The following is a 21,313-nucleotide window of genomic DNA, read 5'->3' as shown; positions in this document are numbered from 1 at the left end:
CTTTGCCTCTTTGTGTACAGGATATATGTGACCTACCAAGTTACTCATAGTCACAGTTGTGAATGAATATAAAAACATTCTTATTCTGTGCATTAAGTGTATTAGGTATTGTGTGTTTGTAGAGCAGAGTAAGAGTTGCAAGGTTTGAGACTAGAGTTACCATTGGGTGAATTTTAACTTGAAGAATCTGAAGAGGGAATGCTGATGAAATCTGGGAGGGAATGCTGATGAAATACAATGTGAATCAAAACAAGCTGAAGTACATTGACACATGAAACCCAAACACAGTGACTGGCTTTTCATTTGCAGATGTGGAAAAAGTAAAGTTTGATTTGTGATTAGCAAATAGTCACAGAGTATTAAGTCAATGTAAAGTTATTAAGAATGCCATTATTACTGTACTGTCTCTTGATGAATTTTATTACAAGCTGTATTAATTTGTGTTAATTCTGTGCAATTCATCAGTAATGTCACACATGGAATATGTAGTTTTGGCTGGTCAACTTTCATAAGCACATTGATGCATTGATAAAAGCATTTTCGAGCAGTTGGAGAGGCTAAGCACAGGATTGTACGCAGTATTTACACTGATAGGTTATTTTTACAACTAGAAGTTTGTATGTCTAACCTCCACTTTGGAGCTGTGAGCTATCAGATCACCATGCGGTCCATTTATGCTCCAGATGGTGCTTTTCCTGCTGATGATGCTACTGCTCACCTTGGTCCTTATCTGAGGTCCAAAGTAAAACAGCTTAATTGTCACTTTGACAATATGTATTCACAATTTGATTTGGAAGCAAAACTGGAGTCGGGAATACTTTCCGCTGGTTAATGTCATATCTAGCACAAAGAATGATGGTGATGGTTATGGTTGTAGTTGTTGGAGGTCAATCATAGCAGTTCCAGGACATCACTGCAGGAGTTCCTCGGGGTGGTGTCCTGGGCCCAACCATCTTCAGCTGCTTCATCAATGACCTTCCTTCCATCATAAGGTTAGAAGTGGGGATGTTTGCCGATGATGCACAATGTTCAGCACCATTTGTGACTCCTCAAATACTGAAGCATTTCATGTCCAAATGCAGCAAGACCTGGACAATATCCAGGCTTGGGCAGACCAGTGGCAAGTAACATTCACGCCACATAAGTGTCAGGGAATGACCGTCTCCAACAAGAGAGAATCTAGCCATAGCCCCTTGACATTCAATGGCACTGCCATCGCTGAATCAACATCCTGGGGTTTACATTGACCAGAAACTGAACTGGATTAGCCATGTAAATACTGTGGCTACAAGAGCAGGTCAGAGGCAAGGAATCCTGTGGCAGGTAACTCACATCCTAACTCCCCAAAACCTGTCCACCATCTACACGGCACAAGTCAGGAGTGTGATGGAATACTCTCCATTTACCTGGATGAGTGCAGCTCCAACAACACTCGAAGCTCAACACCAACCAGGACAAACCCCATCCACAAATATTCACTCCCTCCACTAGCGATATACAGTGGCAGCAGTGTGTTCTGTCTACAAGATGCACTGCAGGAACTCACCAAGGCTTCTTAGGCAGCAACTTCCAAACCCACGACCGCTACCATCTAGCAGGACAAGGGCAGCAGACACACAGGAATACCACCACCTGGAAGTTCCCCTCCAAGCCACTCACCCTCCCAACTTGGAAATATATTGCTGTTCCTTCACTGTCACTAGGTCAAAATCCTGGAACTCCCTTCCTTACAGCACTGTGAGTATACCTAGATCACATGGACTGCAGTGGCTCAAGAAGGTAGCTCACCACCACTTTCTCGAGGGGGACTAGGGATGGGCAATAAATGCTGGCCCAGCCAGCGACACTCACATCCCATGAATGAGTAAAAATATTGGCCACAAATTTTGACTTAAACCTAATCATTGCAAGGAAGAAGGAGGATGTGTCAGACAACATACTTGGAGCTTAGTAGGGGAAAAAACAAGAAAGATGCAGAGGGCCAATGAGAAAGTTGTATTGTTTTTTAAAAAACGAATGCAATGAAGAGGGAGCACAATTAAAGGCTGGAGATATTCAAATGGCTTGTTTATTAAATAACCAAGTTTTTCTTGTGCCTTGTCCAAACATGCAAGAGAAGTGTTAGAACAACCTCTCCATATATTGGGGCAGTATTCAGCTTTTGGATGTGACCTCTTTTCCTACCTCAGAATTCCAGCATGTTGTTGATAGCCACTTTGTTATCTCCTAGTTTTGTGGTTGCAACAGAGACAACTGTAGCATGTTCCATCTCTGTGATGAGAACATTTAAGCAGTTTTGCTGCTTGAGCCTAAATGAGAGGCAGGGGTAGTAAGTGTTGTCCAGCTGAAGTACAAAGACCTGTCACTTCTGTCTGTTCTGGATTATATCAGCTCCATTCATGACTTCTGTGGAACCATTCTAGTATTGTGACTTGAAGTTGTCATTCAAGTTGCTGAAATTAGTCTTTTTTTTGCAACTCCGTGGCACTATGGCCCCTTATTTATGCCATTTAACTTTGCATCATGTAACAAAAATAAAATTGACTTTCAACAAGCCTATTCTGTTGTTTCTATTACACCACAAGTAGAGGAAAAACTAATGTTCTAGGTAATTAGGCACTAGTGTCATGGATTAGAGCTTGAGTTTATATATATATATATATGCGTGTTTACAGGGAGTACTGATGGTTGGCCCCCCAGGAACTGGAAAAACAATGCTGGCTAAAGCCGTAGCTACTGAATGTGGAACAACATTTTTCAATATTTCTTCTTCAACACTTACTTCTAAGTATAGAGGAGAGTCCGAGAAACTTGTCCGTCTTCTGTTTGAAATGGTAGGTATTTGTACAGGTACAGGTATTTGTAGGTAATATGTGATTGGCTGATTAATTTTCAGCTAGCAGCTTGGAAAAGCAGCTCAAGAAGCAGACTTTAAATCTCAAAATAATCTCTCCTTACCAGGCACTGCACAAAACTTTAGGGTAGCTGATGAAGTAAATACTGTCTTAACTCAACAGGCAAGAGCAAAAACAAACTATCAACCAAAAGACCCAAATCTTCATCACTTTCTATAAGTGGGCAGGTTTCTGTCCTGTCACCCGACACCTTCACAGTAAACGTGGTACTGCTACTGAAATCCCATGAGAGTAAATATTTGTCCCTCTGTCCAACTGACAAATACAGTTCCTGCACTCTCAGCTGACTCATATTGATCAGTGGAGTGGCAGTACACCTCCTCCAACATTTAACAAAAAGCCTCTTGCTCCAAAAACAGAAGCCCAGTGAAGTGCAACAGGCAGCAAACCACAGCTCCTGACCCTTGCAGCATGTGTCCCTCCTTACACTAGGATTTTTGTGGGATGCCAATAAACTTTGGTCTCAACAGAAACTGACTGACTCTCCTTCAAGGTGCACAGTGGCTGTTGAAGAACTTCAATGACTAAAACCGTCTCCCCTCTCAAAAGATGAGGTGAAATATGCTGTGACCTCCCTCCAGCCGCTCAGCAGCTTCATTAGCATCTAGGGCAGACAAACCCCAGATACATTAGCTAGTGCCTCACAATACCCCAAGCCTGAAATGCAGCAGGATGCTCTGCCCCCAAATGCAACAATGCTAGAGATGTTGAAGTGACAAAGATGATGTATTCAGGGTTATGGTGAGAAGGTGGGTGACTGTGATCTCTGACAGATTATTTTATTGGGCTTTCCCTACTCAAACTTCGTTCTTTGCTTTTTTAAAATGACCATGGAGGTTTTCCATTGCTGAATGAAGTGATCAAAAAAGGTATCACGTGAAATTACTGGGGTACTACTTGACAATGCTGAGGTACTACTTGACAATGCATTTCTGTTTCTTGTTTTTTGAGGCCAGATTTTATGCCCCAACAACCATTTTCATTGATGAAATTGACTCCATTTGCAGTCGTAGGGGAACTGCTGAGGAGCATGAGGCTAGTAGACGAGTGAAGGCAGAGCTACTTGTTCAGATGGATGGTAAGTGCCCTCTTTTTTTTCCCCCTCTATGGGTGATGGGACCTTGCCCAAATTTTAGCTGACTGTTTAATCATGGACAACATTATATCCAGTTTTTGAGTTTGTTCAACAACCACATTATCAACACCTCCCAAAGGAGACTACTAATTAGCAATCGGGAGCAGAAATCTAGTTAATATCTGTTTTCATGCTTTGCTCCAGTCCAGGTGTGCTGAGGCCATTTGTAGCACACCAACTGCTGCCCTAACTAAGAACAGAAAGTTGGCAAGTTCGCTAATAAAACAGAAAATGCTGAAAATGCTCAGCAGGTCAGGCAGCAGCTGTGGAGGGAGACACAGATAATGTTTCAGGTCAATGACCTTTCATAGTGCAAAAAGTTAGAGATGTAATCAGTTTTAAGCAGGCACAGAGGCAGGGAATGGGAGAGGGAAGAACAGGGAAATCCTGATAGGGTGAAAGGCAGGAGAGATTAAAAGACAAAAAGGATGAGAGCGCAAGGCACAAACAGTTGGTAATTGGACAGAACATAGGCCTAGAGGAAGTGTAAATGGGAAAGGAAAATCATTAACAACAACTGTCATCTGTAAAAATGGGGGCAGAGGTTATGACCTGATATTGTTGATGTATTTAGTGGTGGCATCGTGATGGATGTAGCGGCAATGGCGGAGGATGATCATTGAATGTGAAGGCTGATGGGGTGGAGAGTGTGGACAAGAGGCACCATACTGTTATTCTAGTAGGGCTGGGAAAGAGTAAGAGCAGAAGTGTGAGAAATGGAACCCTAACCGTGAAACGTAAGGAGGATTTTTATTGGTTTGTAACAATTTCTGTGAATGAAGTATCTTGACCTAGTGAAATCTGCTATTTCTTTTTATATTTAACACCATTTTTCAATAAACCCAAGTTGTAATACATAGCCTGAGGTTGCAACTGTCAGTGTGCTATGTGCCCATATATTGAAGAGATCTAGAAAGAACAAGTTATCTTATGTATAATATGAAAGTGTGAGCTCATCTCTTTTGAAGAATTGGCACAGGCACACAGGGCTGAATGGCCTCCTTCTGTGCTGTATGTTTCTGTGATTATCAGGAGTGTAAAAGTTTATTATTCACCTTGGGTCACCACAGTGTCAAATAAATGTTCTTGACAGTATTGAAAGGATCACAGGAAGTGCAGGCTTGTGTACAGAGGTGAATTTTTTGAACTGAACATGAGACAGTCAGTATCTGTGAAATGGTATTACCACTTTTTAATGTGGAAATTGAATTTTATTCAGGCAATAAGAAAGATCATATTTGAGACAAGCAATCTAACATTTATTGACCAAATAAATATTTCCTGTGTTTTAACAGTGGCCACACTTCAAAAAGTGCTTCATTGACTGGAATGCACTTTGGGATAAATTGAGATCATGAAAGATGCTAAAGAAGTGCAATGTTTTCTCTTTCTTTCTTACTTTGTTTCTCTTTTTCTTTCTAACTCTTATTTTCATTCTGTTCCTTCTCCCTTTTTTCTTTATCAGCTCTCTGTAGCAGAAAGCAAATTAACTTGGAATTATGTGGAAAGTTTCAATTTAATGTCACTTGCTGGTTATGTGAAATAAATTGCTTATTTATATATTTATTTCCCTGTATTAGGTGTTGGGGGTGCATCAGAAAATGATGATCCATCCAAGATGGTTATGGTTCTCGCAGCTACTAATTTCCCATGGGATATTGATGAAGCTCTAAGGAGGCGTCTAGAAAAACGAATTTACATTCCTTTACCTTCAGGTACTGATGACTATTCAGTTATAATGAAGCGTTAATGCAACCAGTTGATGAGATATATAAAGATTGAAGCCTGTATGTGCAATGTAAACTTGGCATTTCAAATCTTAGTTAGAAGTTGTGACTCATCCTTGACAATGACTTGTCAGAACTTTTATTGAATATGTGCTATTTACTTTGATCGTTTCTGCATCTTTAATGTTTTTATGAAATTGTCATCTAGTTTATCATTCAACTTCATAGATATTGCATTCAAAATTTGTAGAGGAAAAGAATCATCATTTAACAGTAAATATTTTCGATTCAAATGAGTTATAGATTCCTTGTTATATTTGGTTATTGAATACTATGACCTAAATTTAGTTCCTGTTTTGTTTAATACTGCAGGGTGAATCCTGAGTTATGCTGTTTACATTATCTGTAATTGATGACAATGTTTAACAAAGCAAATGTAAAAAAGAGCAGCAAGAAATTTTGATAAATTTTTATAGTGTGAATTCAAGATTTTGACAATCTTGGCTCTAGGATTGAATAAAGACACCATTATGTGTCAATATTTGTATGTAATAATGCTTGTCTGGCGATACTTATCAAAATAAGTTTAATACAAATTCAATTTTTATTTCAGCAATGGGCAGAGAGGAGTTGCTGCGGATAAACCTCCGAGAATTGGAGGTGTCAGATGATGTGGATGTCAAAAAAATAGCCGAACAAATGGAGGGCTATTCTGGAGCAGACATTACCAATGTTTGCAGGTTTGTTTCAGCACAGAGCGTTGAATTTTTATTTCTTGATACTTTGTAAACCTCAGTGCTACAACAAAAAAAAATTTTTAAATCTTAAAAACTACATGAAACCCAAAGACATTTTGTATTTCTAAGCTGCTCGAAATGTTTACTTGTATATATGGTATAGGAAAACTAAAGGAGAGTTCTGTGTAATGGTAAGTGTTGGAATGAAAGTGGAAAACAGACTTACTGTCACATTTCATTTGCTGTTTATGGAATCTTGGGATGTGCAAGTTGGGTTCACTTTCACTTGCAAAACCACAATGACTCTGCCAATTTTGAGCAGCATTGGGATAGCTTGAAGATGTGAAATGCAAGCTCTTCTCTTCTACACTGATACTCATACTGCCCCCACCCTAGCCCCCCAACCTGAATTCCTGTACACTCTTGGTCATTTACTTACACTCCTCTCCTATGCTCCTACCTTATTTGTACTTAAATATAATTTATTTGTACCAATCCTATTCTTATACTGATACAACAACATCTTGCATTTATCTAGCAAGTCTTAAAGAATTTCAGAAATGGAAAGAGGGGGATAGACACCAAACCCATCTTCCAACTTGTAGTGATAATTTTAAATTGATGACCCCACTTCAGTAACTGTCCACGTAGTGGAAATAATCTTTCTCTAACTTCTTCTATCAAATCTTATATAATTCAAAAATCTCTATCAAATTTCATCTTTATTTCTACTGGAGTGGAGAAGATTGCCTCAAGGCCACAAGTATAGTTTCATTGCTATAGTTTCTCTTACATCCTCCTCTTGAATATATGCTGTCCACTGGTGGCGGAGATTTAGGGCTGGGTATTATCATTCATGAGGAAGCTGATCCTCTGTCAGTAGATGATGTGACTGAGGAACAGGATGAAGCTAAGAGAACCAGGGTAGAATCTTGTGGAGGGGCTACTGGGGGTAACATTGAGGGTGAGTAGAGAGTCTATCACTGGGGATAGTGAGAGAATGCAGAAGGAGAGTGACCTTTTAACTGTGAGAGAGTGCAAGAGGAGAGTGACCTTTAACAGTGAGAGACCATTAAAGAGTGCTGGAGGGAATAAAGCGTGGAAAGCAGCAGATTGGTGAGTGGGATTGGTGAGTATTTCTAGTCTTTAAAGTAAAACTAAGGTCTTTAATTTGTGTTTAGGTCACTAGTCTTTTTTTCTCTTATAGATAGCTTATTAAGTATAAGATCGATACTGGTGTGTATAAAACTTAATTATAAAAAAGTGTAAAGAGTGCGGATACTAGAGTAATTAATAATTTGAATAAAATACTATAGCGATGGCAGGACGGGCGATGTGTTGCTGCTGCAACATGTGGGAGCTGCAGGACACCAAGATGACCCAGAGCAAATACATCTGTACCAGATGTTTGCAGCTTGAGGAACTTTGGATCTGAGTTAAAGAGCTGGAGTCCAAGTTGCAGACATTGCGCCACATCAGGGAGGGGGAAAGTTACCTGGACACTTTGCTGTAGGAGGCGGTCACACCCCTCAGATTAGATAATTGAAATTTGGCCTGTGATCAGGGACAGGAGGGTGTGACTGCAGGTGAGGCTGTTATGGGGGCCCAGGGGGTAGGGTTCGAGGAGCCTTGGCCTCTCCAACTGTTCAACAATTACGCAGTTCTTGCAAGCTCTGTGGATGAAAGTGGGGGCTGCAGGCAGGAAGAGCAAACTGGCCATGGTACAGGGAGCCATTCAAGTGGGGGGAGGAAATAGGAATGTAGTAGTGGTAGGGTACAGTACAATTAGGGGGATCGATACTGTTCTCTGCAGCCATGAGCGTGAGTCCTGAAGGCTGTTTGCCTGCCCGGTGACAGGGGTAAGGACATCTCCTCAGGGCTAGAGAGGAACTTGGAGTGGGAGGGGAGGGATCCAGTTGTCGTAGTCCATGTTGGTACCAACGACATTGATAGGACTAGAAAGAAGCTCTGCTGAAAGAATTTGAACAGTTAGGAGCTAAATTAAAAAGCAGAACATCCAAGGTAATAATCTCGGGATTACTACCTGAGCCACGGGCAAACTGGCACAGGGTAAATAAAGCCAAGGATTTAAGTGCGTAGCTCAAAGATTGGTGTGGGAGGAATGGGTTTCAGTTCATGGGGTACTGGGATAGAAGGGTGCTGTTCCAGTGGGACAGGCTTCACTTGAACTGTGCTGGGACCAGTGTCCTGGTGAACCAAATAACTAGGGCTTTAAACTAAATAGAGGGGGAGAGAGTTCCGGAAAGGGGATACATAGGCTTTCAAAGCAAAAGGATATGGCAGCATTACAGGGCATCTAATTAGGTAATAATACCCAGAGTGTGACAGGAAGGGACAGAGTGTGCAAACATTAAAAAAAAAACAGCAAATAGGGTCAAAGGGGGAAAAAATGGTAAAAAGACAAAATGAATGGCTCTTTATTTAAATGCACGTAGCATTTGGAACAAAATTAATGAATTAACGGCACAAATAGAAGTTAATGGGTATTGTTTTATAGCCATTACAGAGACGTGATTACAAGGAGTACAAAGCTGGGAACTAAATATTCAGGGGTATGTGACTTTTCGAAAGGACGGGCGGGAAGGGTGGTGGGGTAGCTTTGTTAGTACGAGATGGAATAAATACGATAGCAAGAAAGGATCTTGGATTGGAAGATGTAGAATCCATATAGGTGGAAGTAAGAAATAACAAGGGGAAGAAGACATTGGTGGGGGTAGTCTATAGGCCCCTGAACAGTAGCTATACTGTGGGCCAGAGAATAAATCAGGAGATAATGAGGGCATGTAAATAAGGCAGTACATTATTCATGGGAGACTTTAATCTTCATGTAGATTGGAAAAATCAAATTGGCAGAGGTAGTCACAAGCAAGAATTCATTGTGTATTTGGGACAGTTTCCTAGAACAATATGTTGTGGATGCAACCAGGGATCAGGCTATTTTGGATCTGGTAATGTGTAATGAGGCAGGTTTAATAAATGATCTCAGAGTAAAAGATACCCTAGGAAACAGTGACCATAATTTGGTAGAGTTTAGCATTCAGTTTGAGAGTGAGAAACTTGGGTCGGAAACAACTGTGCTAAATTTAAATAAGGGTAATTACAAAGGAATGAGGACAAAGTTGGCTGGAGTGGACTGGGATAGGATTTTAGCAGAAAAAATGGTTGATGAACAATGACAGACTTTAAGAAAATAGTTCATGACTTACAAGACCAAAGAAGTTGCGGATAGTATCAAATTAAAAGAAAAGACATATAATGTGGCAAAGATTAGTGGTAAGCCAAATGATTGGGAAAGTTTTAAAAGCCAACAAAAAATGACCAAAATCAAGAGGGAGCAAATAAACTTTGAGCGTAAACTAGCAAGTAATATAAAAATGGACAGTAAGAACTTCTTTAAATATGTAAAAAGGAAGAGAGAGACCAAAGTGAATGTAGGACCCTTAGAGAATGAGACTGGTGAAATAATAACAGGGAACCAGGAAATGGCAGTTGAGGTTGAATAAATATTTTGCTTCAGTCTTCACAGTAGAAGACACTAACAACATTCAAATACTAAATAATCAAGGGGCAAAAAAGGGGGAGGAAATAAATACAATAACTATAGCGAGAGATAAAGTACTAGGGAAACTAATGGGGCTAAAGGCTGATAAATCCCCTGGATCTGATGGGTTGCATCCTAGGATATTAAAGGAAGTAGCTACAGAGATGGAAGATTACTACCAGTGCATCCACTAAGAATCTTTAGATTCTGGAAGAGGCCCAGAGAATTGGAAAACTGACAAAGTAACACCCTTATTCAAAAAGGGAGGAAGACAAAAAAATGGTAACTATAGGCCAGTTAGCTTAACATTTGTCTTTGGGAAATGTTAGAGCCTATTATAAAGGAAGAAATAGCAGAGCATTTAGAATTACATAATCTAATCAAGCAGAGTCAGCATGGCTTCATGAGGGGAAATCCTGCCTAACAAATTTATTAGAATTCTTTGAGGAGGTAACTAGCAGGATAGATAAAGGGTAACCAGTAGATGTAATATATTTGGATTTCCAAAAGGCGTTCGATAAGGTACCGCACGTTAGGCTACTTAATAGGATAAGAGCCCATGGTGTTGGGGGTAGTATATTAGCATGAATAGAGGATTGGCTAACTAATAGAAAACAGAGTTGGGATAAGGGGGGCATTTTCAAGATGGCAACCTGTAACTAGTGGAGTGCCATAGGGATCAGTGCTGGGGCCTCAATTCTTTACAATATATATTAATGACTTAGTACATTCACTTCCCTCATCTATCGCCAAATTTGAAGATAATACAAAAATAGGTGGGAAGGCACAAGGAGTCTACAGAGGGATATTGGCAGGTTAAGTGAGTGGGCAAAAAACAGCAGGTAGAATATAATGTGGGAAAATGTGAGGTTATGCACTTTGGCAAGAAGAATAGAGGAGCTGAATTTTATTTAAATAGAGAAATTCTGCAGAAGGCTGCAGCACAAAGGGATTTGGGAGTCCTTGTGCATGAATCCCAAAAAGCTAACCTACAAGTTCAACAGGTAATAGGGAAGGCAAATGGAATACTGGCCTTTATTTCAAAGGGAATGGAGGATAAAAATACGGAAATGTTGCTGAAACTATACAAGGCACTAGTTAGATCACATCCACAATACTGTGAACAGTTTTGGTTCCCTTACTGAAGGAAAGATATACAGGCATTGGAGGCAGTCCAGAGAAGGTTCACTAGGTTGATGCCGGGTATGGAGGGATTTTGTTACGAGGAGAGGTTGAGTCAATTGGGCCTGTACTCATTGGAGTTTAGAAGAATGAGAGGCGACCTTATTGAAACACCTAAGATTCTTAGGGGGCTTGACAGGGTAGATGCTGAGAGGTTGTTTCCCCTTGTGGGAGAGCCTAGGACCAGAGGGCATAATCTCAGAGTAAGGGGTCGCCCATTTAAAACAGAGATGAGGAGGAATTTCTTCTCTGAGGGTAGTTAACCTGTGGAATTCTTTACCACAGAGGGCTGTAGAAGCTGGGTCGTTAAGTATATTCAAGGCGGAGATTGACAGATCTTTAATCAGTAAAGGAATCGAGGGTTATGGGGAAAAGGCAGGATAGTGGAGTTGAGGATTATCAGATCAGCCATGATCTCATTGAATGGCGGAGCAGACTCGATGGGCCAAATAGCCTACTTCTGCTCCTACGTCTTATGCATCGGCTGTACTGAATAGATAGCATAACTATACCAGTAGCTATAGAATGGAGGATGGAACGCATGACATACAGTAATAAATGTTAAGTGACCTCGAGGAGGGCAAGGAGGGACTGTAACTCATTCACGGTCACAGATGGAGGCTTTTGTGACTTTGGTCGGGGCCATCTTGTGCTGTGAACAAGGCAGAAACTAGATTGATGTCATTGGTTTTAGAAGGGGCAGGTATTGCTGAGGCACTGTTAGCTAGGTGGGGACTAAGCGGAGATGTTGATTGGGAAGGGATCAAGGAGCAAGGGAGAAAATTCACATGGGAAGTCGGAGTAGGTGAGAAATTAAAGATTGGAGGGTGTGGGGATCGGGACTGGAATAAGTGGGGGCATTTGGAGTGTCTAGGAGTGGTTGGGGTGAAGAAGGGAGGGAAAGCAGCACATGCAGGTGGGTGGATGGTTTCAGGCTTACAAATGGGGAAATTCAAAGGCTATTTGCGTTGGTATTAGATGAGAAGGTGGAGTGGGCGGTAAAATGATCTTGATACCACTTGTTTATCATGGAAGTCGTAGCCTATTCCTGTGCTCATACCCCACCCTTGCTCTCTATAATTATATTCCATTTTTAATTTTCTGCAGGGACGCCTCCATGATGGCCATGCGACGTCGCATCCAAGGACTAACTCCTGAGGAAATAAGAAACATCTCCAGGGATGAGTTGCAGATGCCGACAACCATGGAAGATTTTGGAATGGCCTTAAAAAAAGTTTCTAAGTCTGTTTCTGCTGCAGACCTTGAGAAGTATGAGAAATGGATTGCAGAGTTTGGTTCCTATTAATCCATGTGAAACAGATTTAGTTAGTACCAGCTAAATATTATTGAGTTTACTCAGGTAAGATAGAAGATTGACTTCTTAAACCACAGGCCAAATACGGTTGCCTTCAGTGCCCTATTTAAAAGTCACTTGCGGTGAAATCCTTACTTCTGTCCATCTTTTATTTCTTACTTTCTAGAATGTTTTTATTTAAACAGGGGATATTGAGAAACCAAAGTAAAGATGTTGGAGAATCTCACCATCGGGATCTATGTTTTAAAAATCAAACCAGTGCAAAGTATTCTGTTTAATTCTAACATTTTGTTTTTATTTTTCTATGTAAGTTTATTTTTTTTTGAATGGTTTTATTTAATGTCTTCTGGAAAAAATTGAGTCTGCCATTGAGTTAATATTAAAAGTTGATGATGAAGCAAGGATTAGTGACAACTATCTACTAATAACTGTATAGATACAACTGTTAGGGTGCTTCAGCATCAAGTATACCTGTTAACTGTTAGCATCAGGGAGCTAAATTATCAACCTCATTTAGGTGAGCCAATTGTGTTCACTTGTGAATAGAATTAAGAAATACAGAAATCAAAACATAGCAAGCGAACATTAATCAGAATTCTTTGAATTAGTATTTTTAATTGCATTTTGATGGTGGGCTTCCCTCTTAATTATTTTTGTAATGGATTCATTCCTAATAAACAAATGCCTTAAAATACATTTTAAAAATGCAAGCTACATGCAACATGCTACAAAATGAGTGCAATGAGAAGATTAAATTATGTTCTCCTTTCCCCCTTCCCTTTGTGTTCCTGTTCTTTCTGACCTTGTTTATTTCCTTTACTCTCCTTTTTTGCCCTATTCTTTGTTTTACTCTCTACCTTGTCCTTTCCTCCCATTATCTTATCTCAGTGTTGCCTTGAACCTTAATGTGAAGTTTCTCCATAACTTACAAAAGAACAACCTTAAGGATGCCAAAAATCTTAACACAATGTTAGTAAAGCAGTCAGATCCTCTGCATTTCATGACCCAGGTGGTTTGTATTAGCAGGTCATACATTCCATAAAAGTGATCTCAGAATATTTTAATAAATAATTACTTACACCTCTAATTCTGTTTATTCACTCATCATGTATAGATAGGATGTGTGTTATTCTAAAGGGAGGAATAGCATTTGACACACTTCCTGCCGGGCAATCACCTGATCTTTCCCCCATCTGTACGAGGGCTAATTTTTAGTTCTTTACTTTTTCTCCTGTCAGATCTTTTTGTTGTTTCCCACACTAGAAAAAGTTTGATTCACCTTCTACTGGTTTCTGTTTATCTCCCAGTTTAAATTCTGAAGGCAATCTTCCTCAAAGATTGTGGGGTGATTTTGTACATCTTCACTTTCTGGTAGGGTCTTCACTGTCAACTATGCAAATCAGCAATCTGCTCTACCCATTCTTTTCATTAAATTAAAAGGTTGTAAATCCATGCAACAGTGAGTTGATACTAGCCCCTGGTTTTAAAGCCAGTCAAATACTTCACTGTGAAAGGCATCCCACCATTTGTTCTTGTAGCTTTTAAATTGTTGTATCACTACTACTCCAGGATTAGCACAAGGGCTTACCAGGTCTGTCATCCTGCAGAAAATTATTTTGTCTGCAAGAACAGTTAAACATGAATAATTCTTCTGGGTGCAGAGAAAGCTTAAATTGACACCAAACCTACTCCCAGGTTGAGGACCAGTGTGCCAAGGTGTTGCCACTACCTCATTAGGCATGGGTAGCATATAGTTCGCCTGTATTGTACTCTGATATGAGAGTGATCCAACTTTTTGACCTCCATTTTGAAGGCTAATATTGCCAAACAGCAAAACTTCATCCATGGATTTCCACAATTGTCACTTAATTCCATTGAAATATAATGTTCTTGTTCTTTTTTACCTTAATTTTCTCTAGTAATGCTGATAGTTTGGTCCACCAATTCTTGTTTCTTCTGTTAGTTTGTGTGCACAGGTGGGACAAAGGAATTAAATTAACTTGGGTAGCTAAATCACTTCAAGATGAGTAATTTTTGTGGTTTAGTGCATGTGTCTCTTTGTCTTGTTCCTGAGTAGTCCTGCATCCTTTCAGGAAATGTTTGAACTTAGTGCACTGTGCATTGGCCACTTACTGGGTTTGTGAATTCCTGTAGTTTACTGAGAATGAATGTCTGACCCTCCATGTCTGTACTTCAAACTGACCTGAAGTTTATGTTCGTAGAATCCTGTCTTTGGTATACGTGTCATTGTATGTGGAAATGGGAAGAATGTCCTTTTGCCTTTTCATTAATCTCCACTCTCGGTTTGGCAAAAAAAAACCCTGGAAGTACACTCCGGAGCTGCCTTAGTTAATGAGGCAGATATTTGCTTTGAAGGAACTATTAGTTACTTTTTCACTAGGGCAAATGGTATGACTAACCAGAGCCCAAAGTTAATATATGTTCTTATTCGTTTTTTTTTACTGGTCAAAAACTGAATTGAGGATGATTTTAAATTATACAAAACTGATTGTGCCAGATGATTACAAAATGGAATTTTGGATTAGAGATCACCCATTTTTATACCAAGCCTATAAAGGGAAAGATGGAGAATCCTAGTGGCATGTAAACCAAGCGTAAACTGAAAGAATGGACATCAGATATTTTAAAAAATCTGTTTTAAAATCAATCACCTTTATCCAGTATTTGACTGTCCATTGCAATAAATTGTTGATTTGCCAATCACCATTATGTCTCCAGCAGTTAGAAATTCAAACTCTCAGCACTTGAATCATCAATAATTTTCCATTTCCCCCTCTAATGAAAATAAATTGAGATATGCTCCAAAGTGAGTACAGTATTTTTATTATAGATTTTATACAAAATTAAGTATCTGTACTTCAACTCTGCCAATATGTTTTAATGTAAGGAACTGCCTTCAATAAAAGGACACTGCTGCAAACATTTTTGATGTGCGTTTAGTTTTGCATTTGAAGATCTCAGGTTTTTTTTAATAATTAATCCTTTTATGCTATAACTGCTGATACTGCTTGAAAGTGATGATGCCATCAAAACTGGTGCCCACAAATACATTACTGTTAAAACAATTAAGAAACATACTGGGCAATCAAAGTAAAAAATTCCAAAAGAAGTCACATAGCCCCAACAAAACCAAAGGGAACCTGTCGACTGAATCAGAGCAATATGTTTAGAGGCTCCAGGAGACAAATGACAGTCTAGAAGATCCAATAAAAAATGCAACCTGCTGGCAACCAATCTAAATAATGTGAGATTTATTTTGGGTCTTTTGGTGGGCTAAGGTGTCAACTTTTCCATAAAGAGTGGTAATGGACTTTCGACTTTAGTATTGCTAAAAAAGAGATTGTTTTGTCAAAGTTTTTTGTCTTGCACTCATCAGGACATTCCGCAGGAATACACATCCAAGGGAGACACCAAATTCATCCTGTACGAGAATAGAGTGCTGATTGATTGGCAGGTGGATTCTGATTGGTAGAGTCATTGGCGATGAGAATGCACTAGTTGATGATGACTGGCAGTTAACCGTCAAGCATTTTTTTTGAAATTTAAACCAGGCATCTTGACTCTGGTCAAGGCGTCATCCTGAGGAATGTCACTTATTTTGTTTGTTTGAAATAGGTGCAATGTGTGTACATATTCTTTCTATGTACAAAGAACAGGGCTCTGTGTATTAATATATGTAGCTTCCAGCACATAGACGTGCATCACACTGCGAACCCGACTTACAATCTTAAACTGGTTGCTGGTGTAATTCTTAGCACACTGAGGATTATTTAGCAAATGTTGTCCAATCGCGGAATCACATCTAATGTTGGACACTGTTTTGAAGAAGGCAGCTTGGAAAACCCAGCCAGTCATACTGCGACAGCGCATAGACTGTATGCAGCACCAAATCTGTGGTGGAAAGGAGAGATCACACAGAGTTAGATGGAACATTCAGCACAGAAACAGGCCATTTAGCCCAGCTGGTCTATGCCATTGTTTCTGCCTCATATGAGTCTCATTCCTCCTCTCTTCAAACCACTCTATCACCATATCCTTCTATTCCTTTATCATATGCTCATCCAGTTTCTCCTTAAATGCATCTATGCTATTTTCTCCAACCATTCAATGTACTGGCAAGTTTAATATTCTCCAAACACTCCTTCCAGGAGAAACCGCAATTTGCTTGTATTTTCAATTTAGTTTACTGTAATCGCTGCTCACAATGTGGTCTCTTCTACACTGGAGAGACCAAATGCATACTGGATGACTGCTTTGCAGAACATCTCTGTTCAGTCCACAAACATAACCCCAAATTTCTGGTCACCTGATATCTTAATTAAAAACAAAAACAGAATTACCTGGAAAAACTCAGCGGGTCTGGCAGCATCGGCGGAGAAGAAAAGAGTTGACGTTTCGAGTCCTCATGACCCTTCAGCATGACCTTCAGGGTAATGAGGACTCGAAACGTCAACTCTTTTCTTCTCCGCCGATGCTGCCAGACCTGCTGAGTTTTTCCAGGTAATTCTGTTTTTGTTTTGGATTTCCAGCATCCGCAGTAGTTTTTTGTTGATATCTTAATTATCCACCTTGCTCCCACTCCTCTGCAGTGTTCCAATGAACTCATCACAATCTTGAGGAACAGCATCCCATCTTTCAACTGGGCACTGAACATCCTTCTAGACTCATCAATGAGTTCAACAAGTTTAGATCATTACCCCGCCCCATTTTGATTCCCTTTTTTTTCCTCTTGTTTCTCTTATTTCCTTTCCTTTCAGATGGCGGTTATTCGGGATCTGCCATTTATGCCTCCTTCAGACATATGCTTTGTTTCTTTACTTTTTCCATTATCCTCTAGCCTTACACCAACCTTATGTCATTTAATCTTTCCCATCTTCCACCATATCACATAACATCCCTTTCGTTCTTTTAACCACCCTCCTCCCCTTCACTTGCTCAAAACCTTTCAGAACTGGAACATTTAACTATTTTTCTCTACAGATCCTGCCAGACCTGCTGAATATCTCCAGCATTTTCAAATTTTATTCCACATTCTCAACGCACTGGGTAAAGAAGGTCCCCTTGAATTCTATATTTTTAATAATGACTATCTTGTATTTATGGCCCCTCATTTCGCATTCCTCCCCCCCCCCCGCCCCCAGCAAAAAATTGAGAAAACGGCGTAGGAGCCCTTGATCAGGAAATAATTGAAATGCAGACAACGTAGAGGCAGGAAACAGACACGGTACTGACTGTAGATAGCCATTTTATTTCCATTATCTCCACTTCATCAGTATAAAGTTGGTTTAAACAATATAAAATGCAGAGCAGAATCCAAACCGAATGTTAAAAATGACATGGTAGCTCTTTCACATCTTTGGGTGAATGAGAGTTGAATTTTTATTGGATTTGACTGGCAATTCAGTAACATCTTGTAGCAAAACAATGAAGCAAACACTGCATTAGGAAATGTGAGAAACTGGAACTCATCGAATGGTTTAAGGAACATCATAGTTCTCCTGATGGAAATTTCCTCTCCAGTAACATAAGATGGTGGGACCAGCTTTCATCTTTTAAAAAAAATACTGTAATGTTTCATTTTGTTCAGTGAGTTTCTGTGACAGAGCATAAACTGGCAATAAGTGCGATGAATTCAGTGACGTACAGAGATGTTACAGGACATGAGATCTGTACTGTACCTTCACAAAAAACTGAGGTCGATTAAACAGAAACCAAATAGTATGTCCAGTGAATGTTAAGACATTGTACAGCATCAACACTGTCCTTGAACATGTTCTACATGTACCTATTATATACACCTATCCTAACAGTTACACTGTGATTCTCAACCTAGAAAACTAGATTAAGATGCCAAACCAAATTTGCCACGGAAAGACTAAATTCTTTAAATTAAAAATCCCTCAAATGACAAAATTATATAGAATTACCCAGATACAGGCCACTTGGTTTAACAAGTATTGAATGCTACACACTGCTGTTTATGGACCTCCTCGCACCCTACTTCATTTAACTATATCAATATATTCTCTCTTCCTTTCATGTACTTATCTAGCTTCCCCTTAAATGCATCTATGTTAGTCACCTCAACCACTTCATGGATGGTTTCTTCTTTCAACAAGATTATCTTGGCTTTTGGTTGGTAAACAATTAGTGATAAAATAGAACCACAAAAAAAGTTAAGGCACAGAAAGAGGCCATTCAGACCATCGTGTCTGTGCCAGCCAAGAAAAAAATAAATAAAAAACTAGCTGCCCACTCTAATCCCACCTTCCAGCACCCAGTCCATAACCTTGCAGGTTACAGCACTTTAGGTGCTGATCCAGGTACCTTTCAAATGAATTGAGGGTTTCTGCCTCCACCATCAAACCAGGCAGTGAACTCTGGGTGAAGAAGTTTTTCTTATGTCCCCTCTAATCCTTCTACCAATCATCTTAAACCTGTGCCTCCTGGTAACTGACCTCTCCACTAGGGGAAACAGGGTATGCCTGTCTATCTAGGCCCCTCATAATCTTGTACACCCTAATCACATCACCCTGCAGCCTCTTCCTATACAATCTTTGCTCATAGCTGCAATTTTCAAGCCCTGACAACATTCTTGTAAAGCTCCTCTGTACCCTTTCCAGAGCAATTATTGCCCATCCCTAGTTGTCCTTGAAAAGGTGGTGGTGAGCTGCCGCCTTGAACTGCTGCAGTCCATGTGGTTTAGGTACACCTACAGTGCTTGTTAGGAAGGGAGTTCCAGGATTTTGACCCAGCGACAGTGAAGGAACGGCGATATATTTCCAAGTCAGAATGATGAGTGACTTAGAGGGCATCTTCCAGGTTGTGGCGTTCCCATCTATCTGCTGTCCTTGTCCTTCAAGATAGTAGTGATCGTGGGTTTGGAAGGTGCTGTCTAAGGAGCCTTGGTGAATTCCTGCAATGCATCTTGTAGGTGGTGTACACTGCTGCTACTGTGCATTGGTGGTGGAGGGAGTGAATGTTTGTGTAATGTGGCGACCAGAACTGTACACAAAATCCCAGCTATGGTCTAACCAGTGTTTTATACAGTTCCATTGTTACATCCCTGCTTTTGCATTGAATACTTCATCCAGTAAAGGAAAGCATTCCATATGCTTTCTTTACCACCTTGTCCACCTGTCCTGCCACCTTCAGGGACCTGTGGACATAAGATCTCTCACTTCCTCTACCACCACCTCCCCCTCCAATATCCTCCCATTTATTGTGTATTCCCTAGCTTTGTTTGCTTTCCCAAATGCGTTACCTCACACTTCTCTGGATTGAATTCCACCTGCCACTTTTCTGCCCACTCAACCAAACCATTGATATCATTCTGGAGACAACAGCTATCCTTTTCACTATCAGCTACATGGCCAATTTTTGTCATCTGCAAATTTCCAAATCATGCCATCCATACTTAAGTCCAAATCATTAATATAGAAAACAAAAAGCAAGGGACCCAACACCGAGCACAGTGGAACACCACTGGAAACCGTTTTCCATTCGCAAAACCACTTTGTTTCCTGTCGCTGAACCAATTTTGAATCCAACTCACCACGTTCCCCTGTATCCCATGGGTTTTTACTTTTCTGACCAGTCTGCCATGTGGGACCTTGTCAAATGCTTTGCTAAAATAAAATGTAGACAACATCCACTGCACTGCCCTCATCGATCCTCCATGTTATTTAAAGACACAATCTTCCCCGAACAAAACCATGCTGACTATCCCTGATTAATTTGTTCCTTTCTAAGTGACAGTTTATCCTGACCCTCAGAATTGATTCCAATAATTTGCCCACCATCGAAGTCAGACTGACCAGCCTATAATTTTCTGACCTATCCCTTGCACCCTTTTTAAATAGTGGTACAATGTTCACAGACCTCCAGTCCTCTGGTACCTTGCCTATATCTAGTGAGGATTGGAAAATGATCCTCAGAGCATCCACTATTGCCTCCCTGACAGCCTAGGAAGCAATCCATCCAGCCCTGGTGACTTATCCACCTTCAAGGATGTGTCTCTTCAGTACATCCTCTCTCACTATGCTCACTATCTAATATTCCACACTCTAAGTAGAATATCTGCATCATCCCTCTCCTTAGTGAAGACAGAGACAAAGTACCCATTAAGAACCCTGCCCACATCTTCAGCATCAACCCTCAAGTTACCATGTACATCTCTGATAGGCCCTACCTTTTCTTTAGTTATTCTCTTGCTCTTCATGTACTGGTCAAACATTTTTGGGTTTTTCTGATTTTACCTGTCAATATTTTTTCATATCCTCTCTTTGCTTTCCTAATTTCCATTTTTACTTCACCTCTGTATTTTTTATACTCCTCTAGGCTTTCTACAGTATTACATTTTTGTGACTGTCATAAGTTTTATTTTTCTGCTTTATCTTACCTTGTATGCTTCTGGATAACCAGGGGGCTCTAGATTCGGCAGTACCACCCTTTTTCTTTGTAGGGACATGTCTACACTGCCCGTAGAATCTCACTTTTGAATGCCTCCCACTGGTCTGTCACTGATTTCCTTTTTCAAGTAGCTGTAACCAGTCCATTTTTGCCAGATCACCTCTCAGTTTCGTAAAACCTAATTTTCCCCAATTTAGAACTTTTACTCCTATCTTTATCATTTTCCATAATTATGCTAAATCTAACTTTTTTTTTGGTCACTTACTCTAAAATGGTCACTCAATGTTACTTCATTCACTTGCCCAGC

General features: G+C 40.1%; 1 protein-coding gene across 2 annotated transcripts in view; it reads left to right on the top strand.

The window, feature by feature from the left end:
- The window catches only part of LOC144680608 (katanin p60 ATPase-containing subunit A1-like), a 30,696-nt gene extending 15,378 nt beyond the window's left edge, over window positions 1–15,318 (top strand). Inside the window, exons 7-12 of one of the 2 annotated variants that reach the window (XM_078541776.1) lie at window positions 2,676–2,834; window positions 3,867–3,993; window positions 5,631–5,765; window positions 6,391–6,517; window positions 12,366–12,527; window positions 15,039–15,318. In XM_078541776.1, the coding sequence (XP_078397902.1) occupies window positions 2,676–2,834; window positions 3,867–3,993; window positions 5,631–5,765; window positions 6,391–6,517; window positions 12,366–12,527; window positions 15,039–15,171 (843 nt within the window). In that variant the 3' untranslated portion in view covers window positions 15,172–15,318. Of the gene's footprint in view, window positions 1–2,675; window positions 2,835–3,866; window positions 3,994–5,630; window positions 5,766–6,390; window positions 6,518–12,365; window positions 13,118–15,038 lie in introns of those variants that run through there. The other variant, XM_078541775.1, reaches the window with a different exon arrangement.
- The last annotated feature ends 5,995 nt before the right edge of the window (window positions 15,319–21,313 follow it).

Source organism: Cetorhinus maximus, chromosome 5, assembly GCF_964194155.1.
Source record: "Cetorhinus maximus chromosome 5, sCetMax3.hap1.1, whole genome shotgun sequence".
NCBI lineage: Eukaryota > Metazoa > Chordata > Chondrichthyes > Lamniformes > Cetorhinidae > Cetorhinus > Cetorhinus maximus.
The sequence above is the reverse complement of the archived record's forward strand: the minus strand, read 5'-3'. Positions and strand labels throughout refer to the sequence as shown.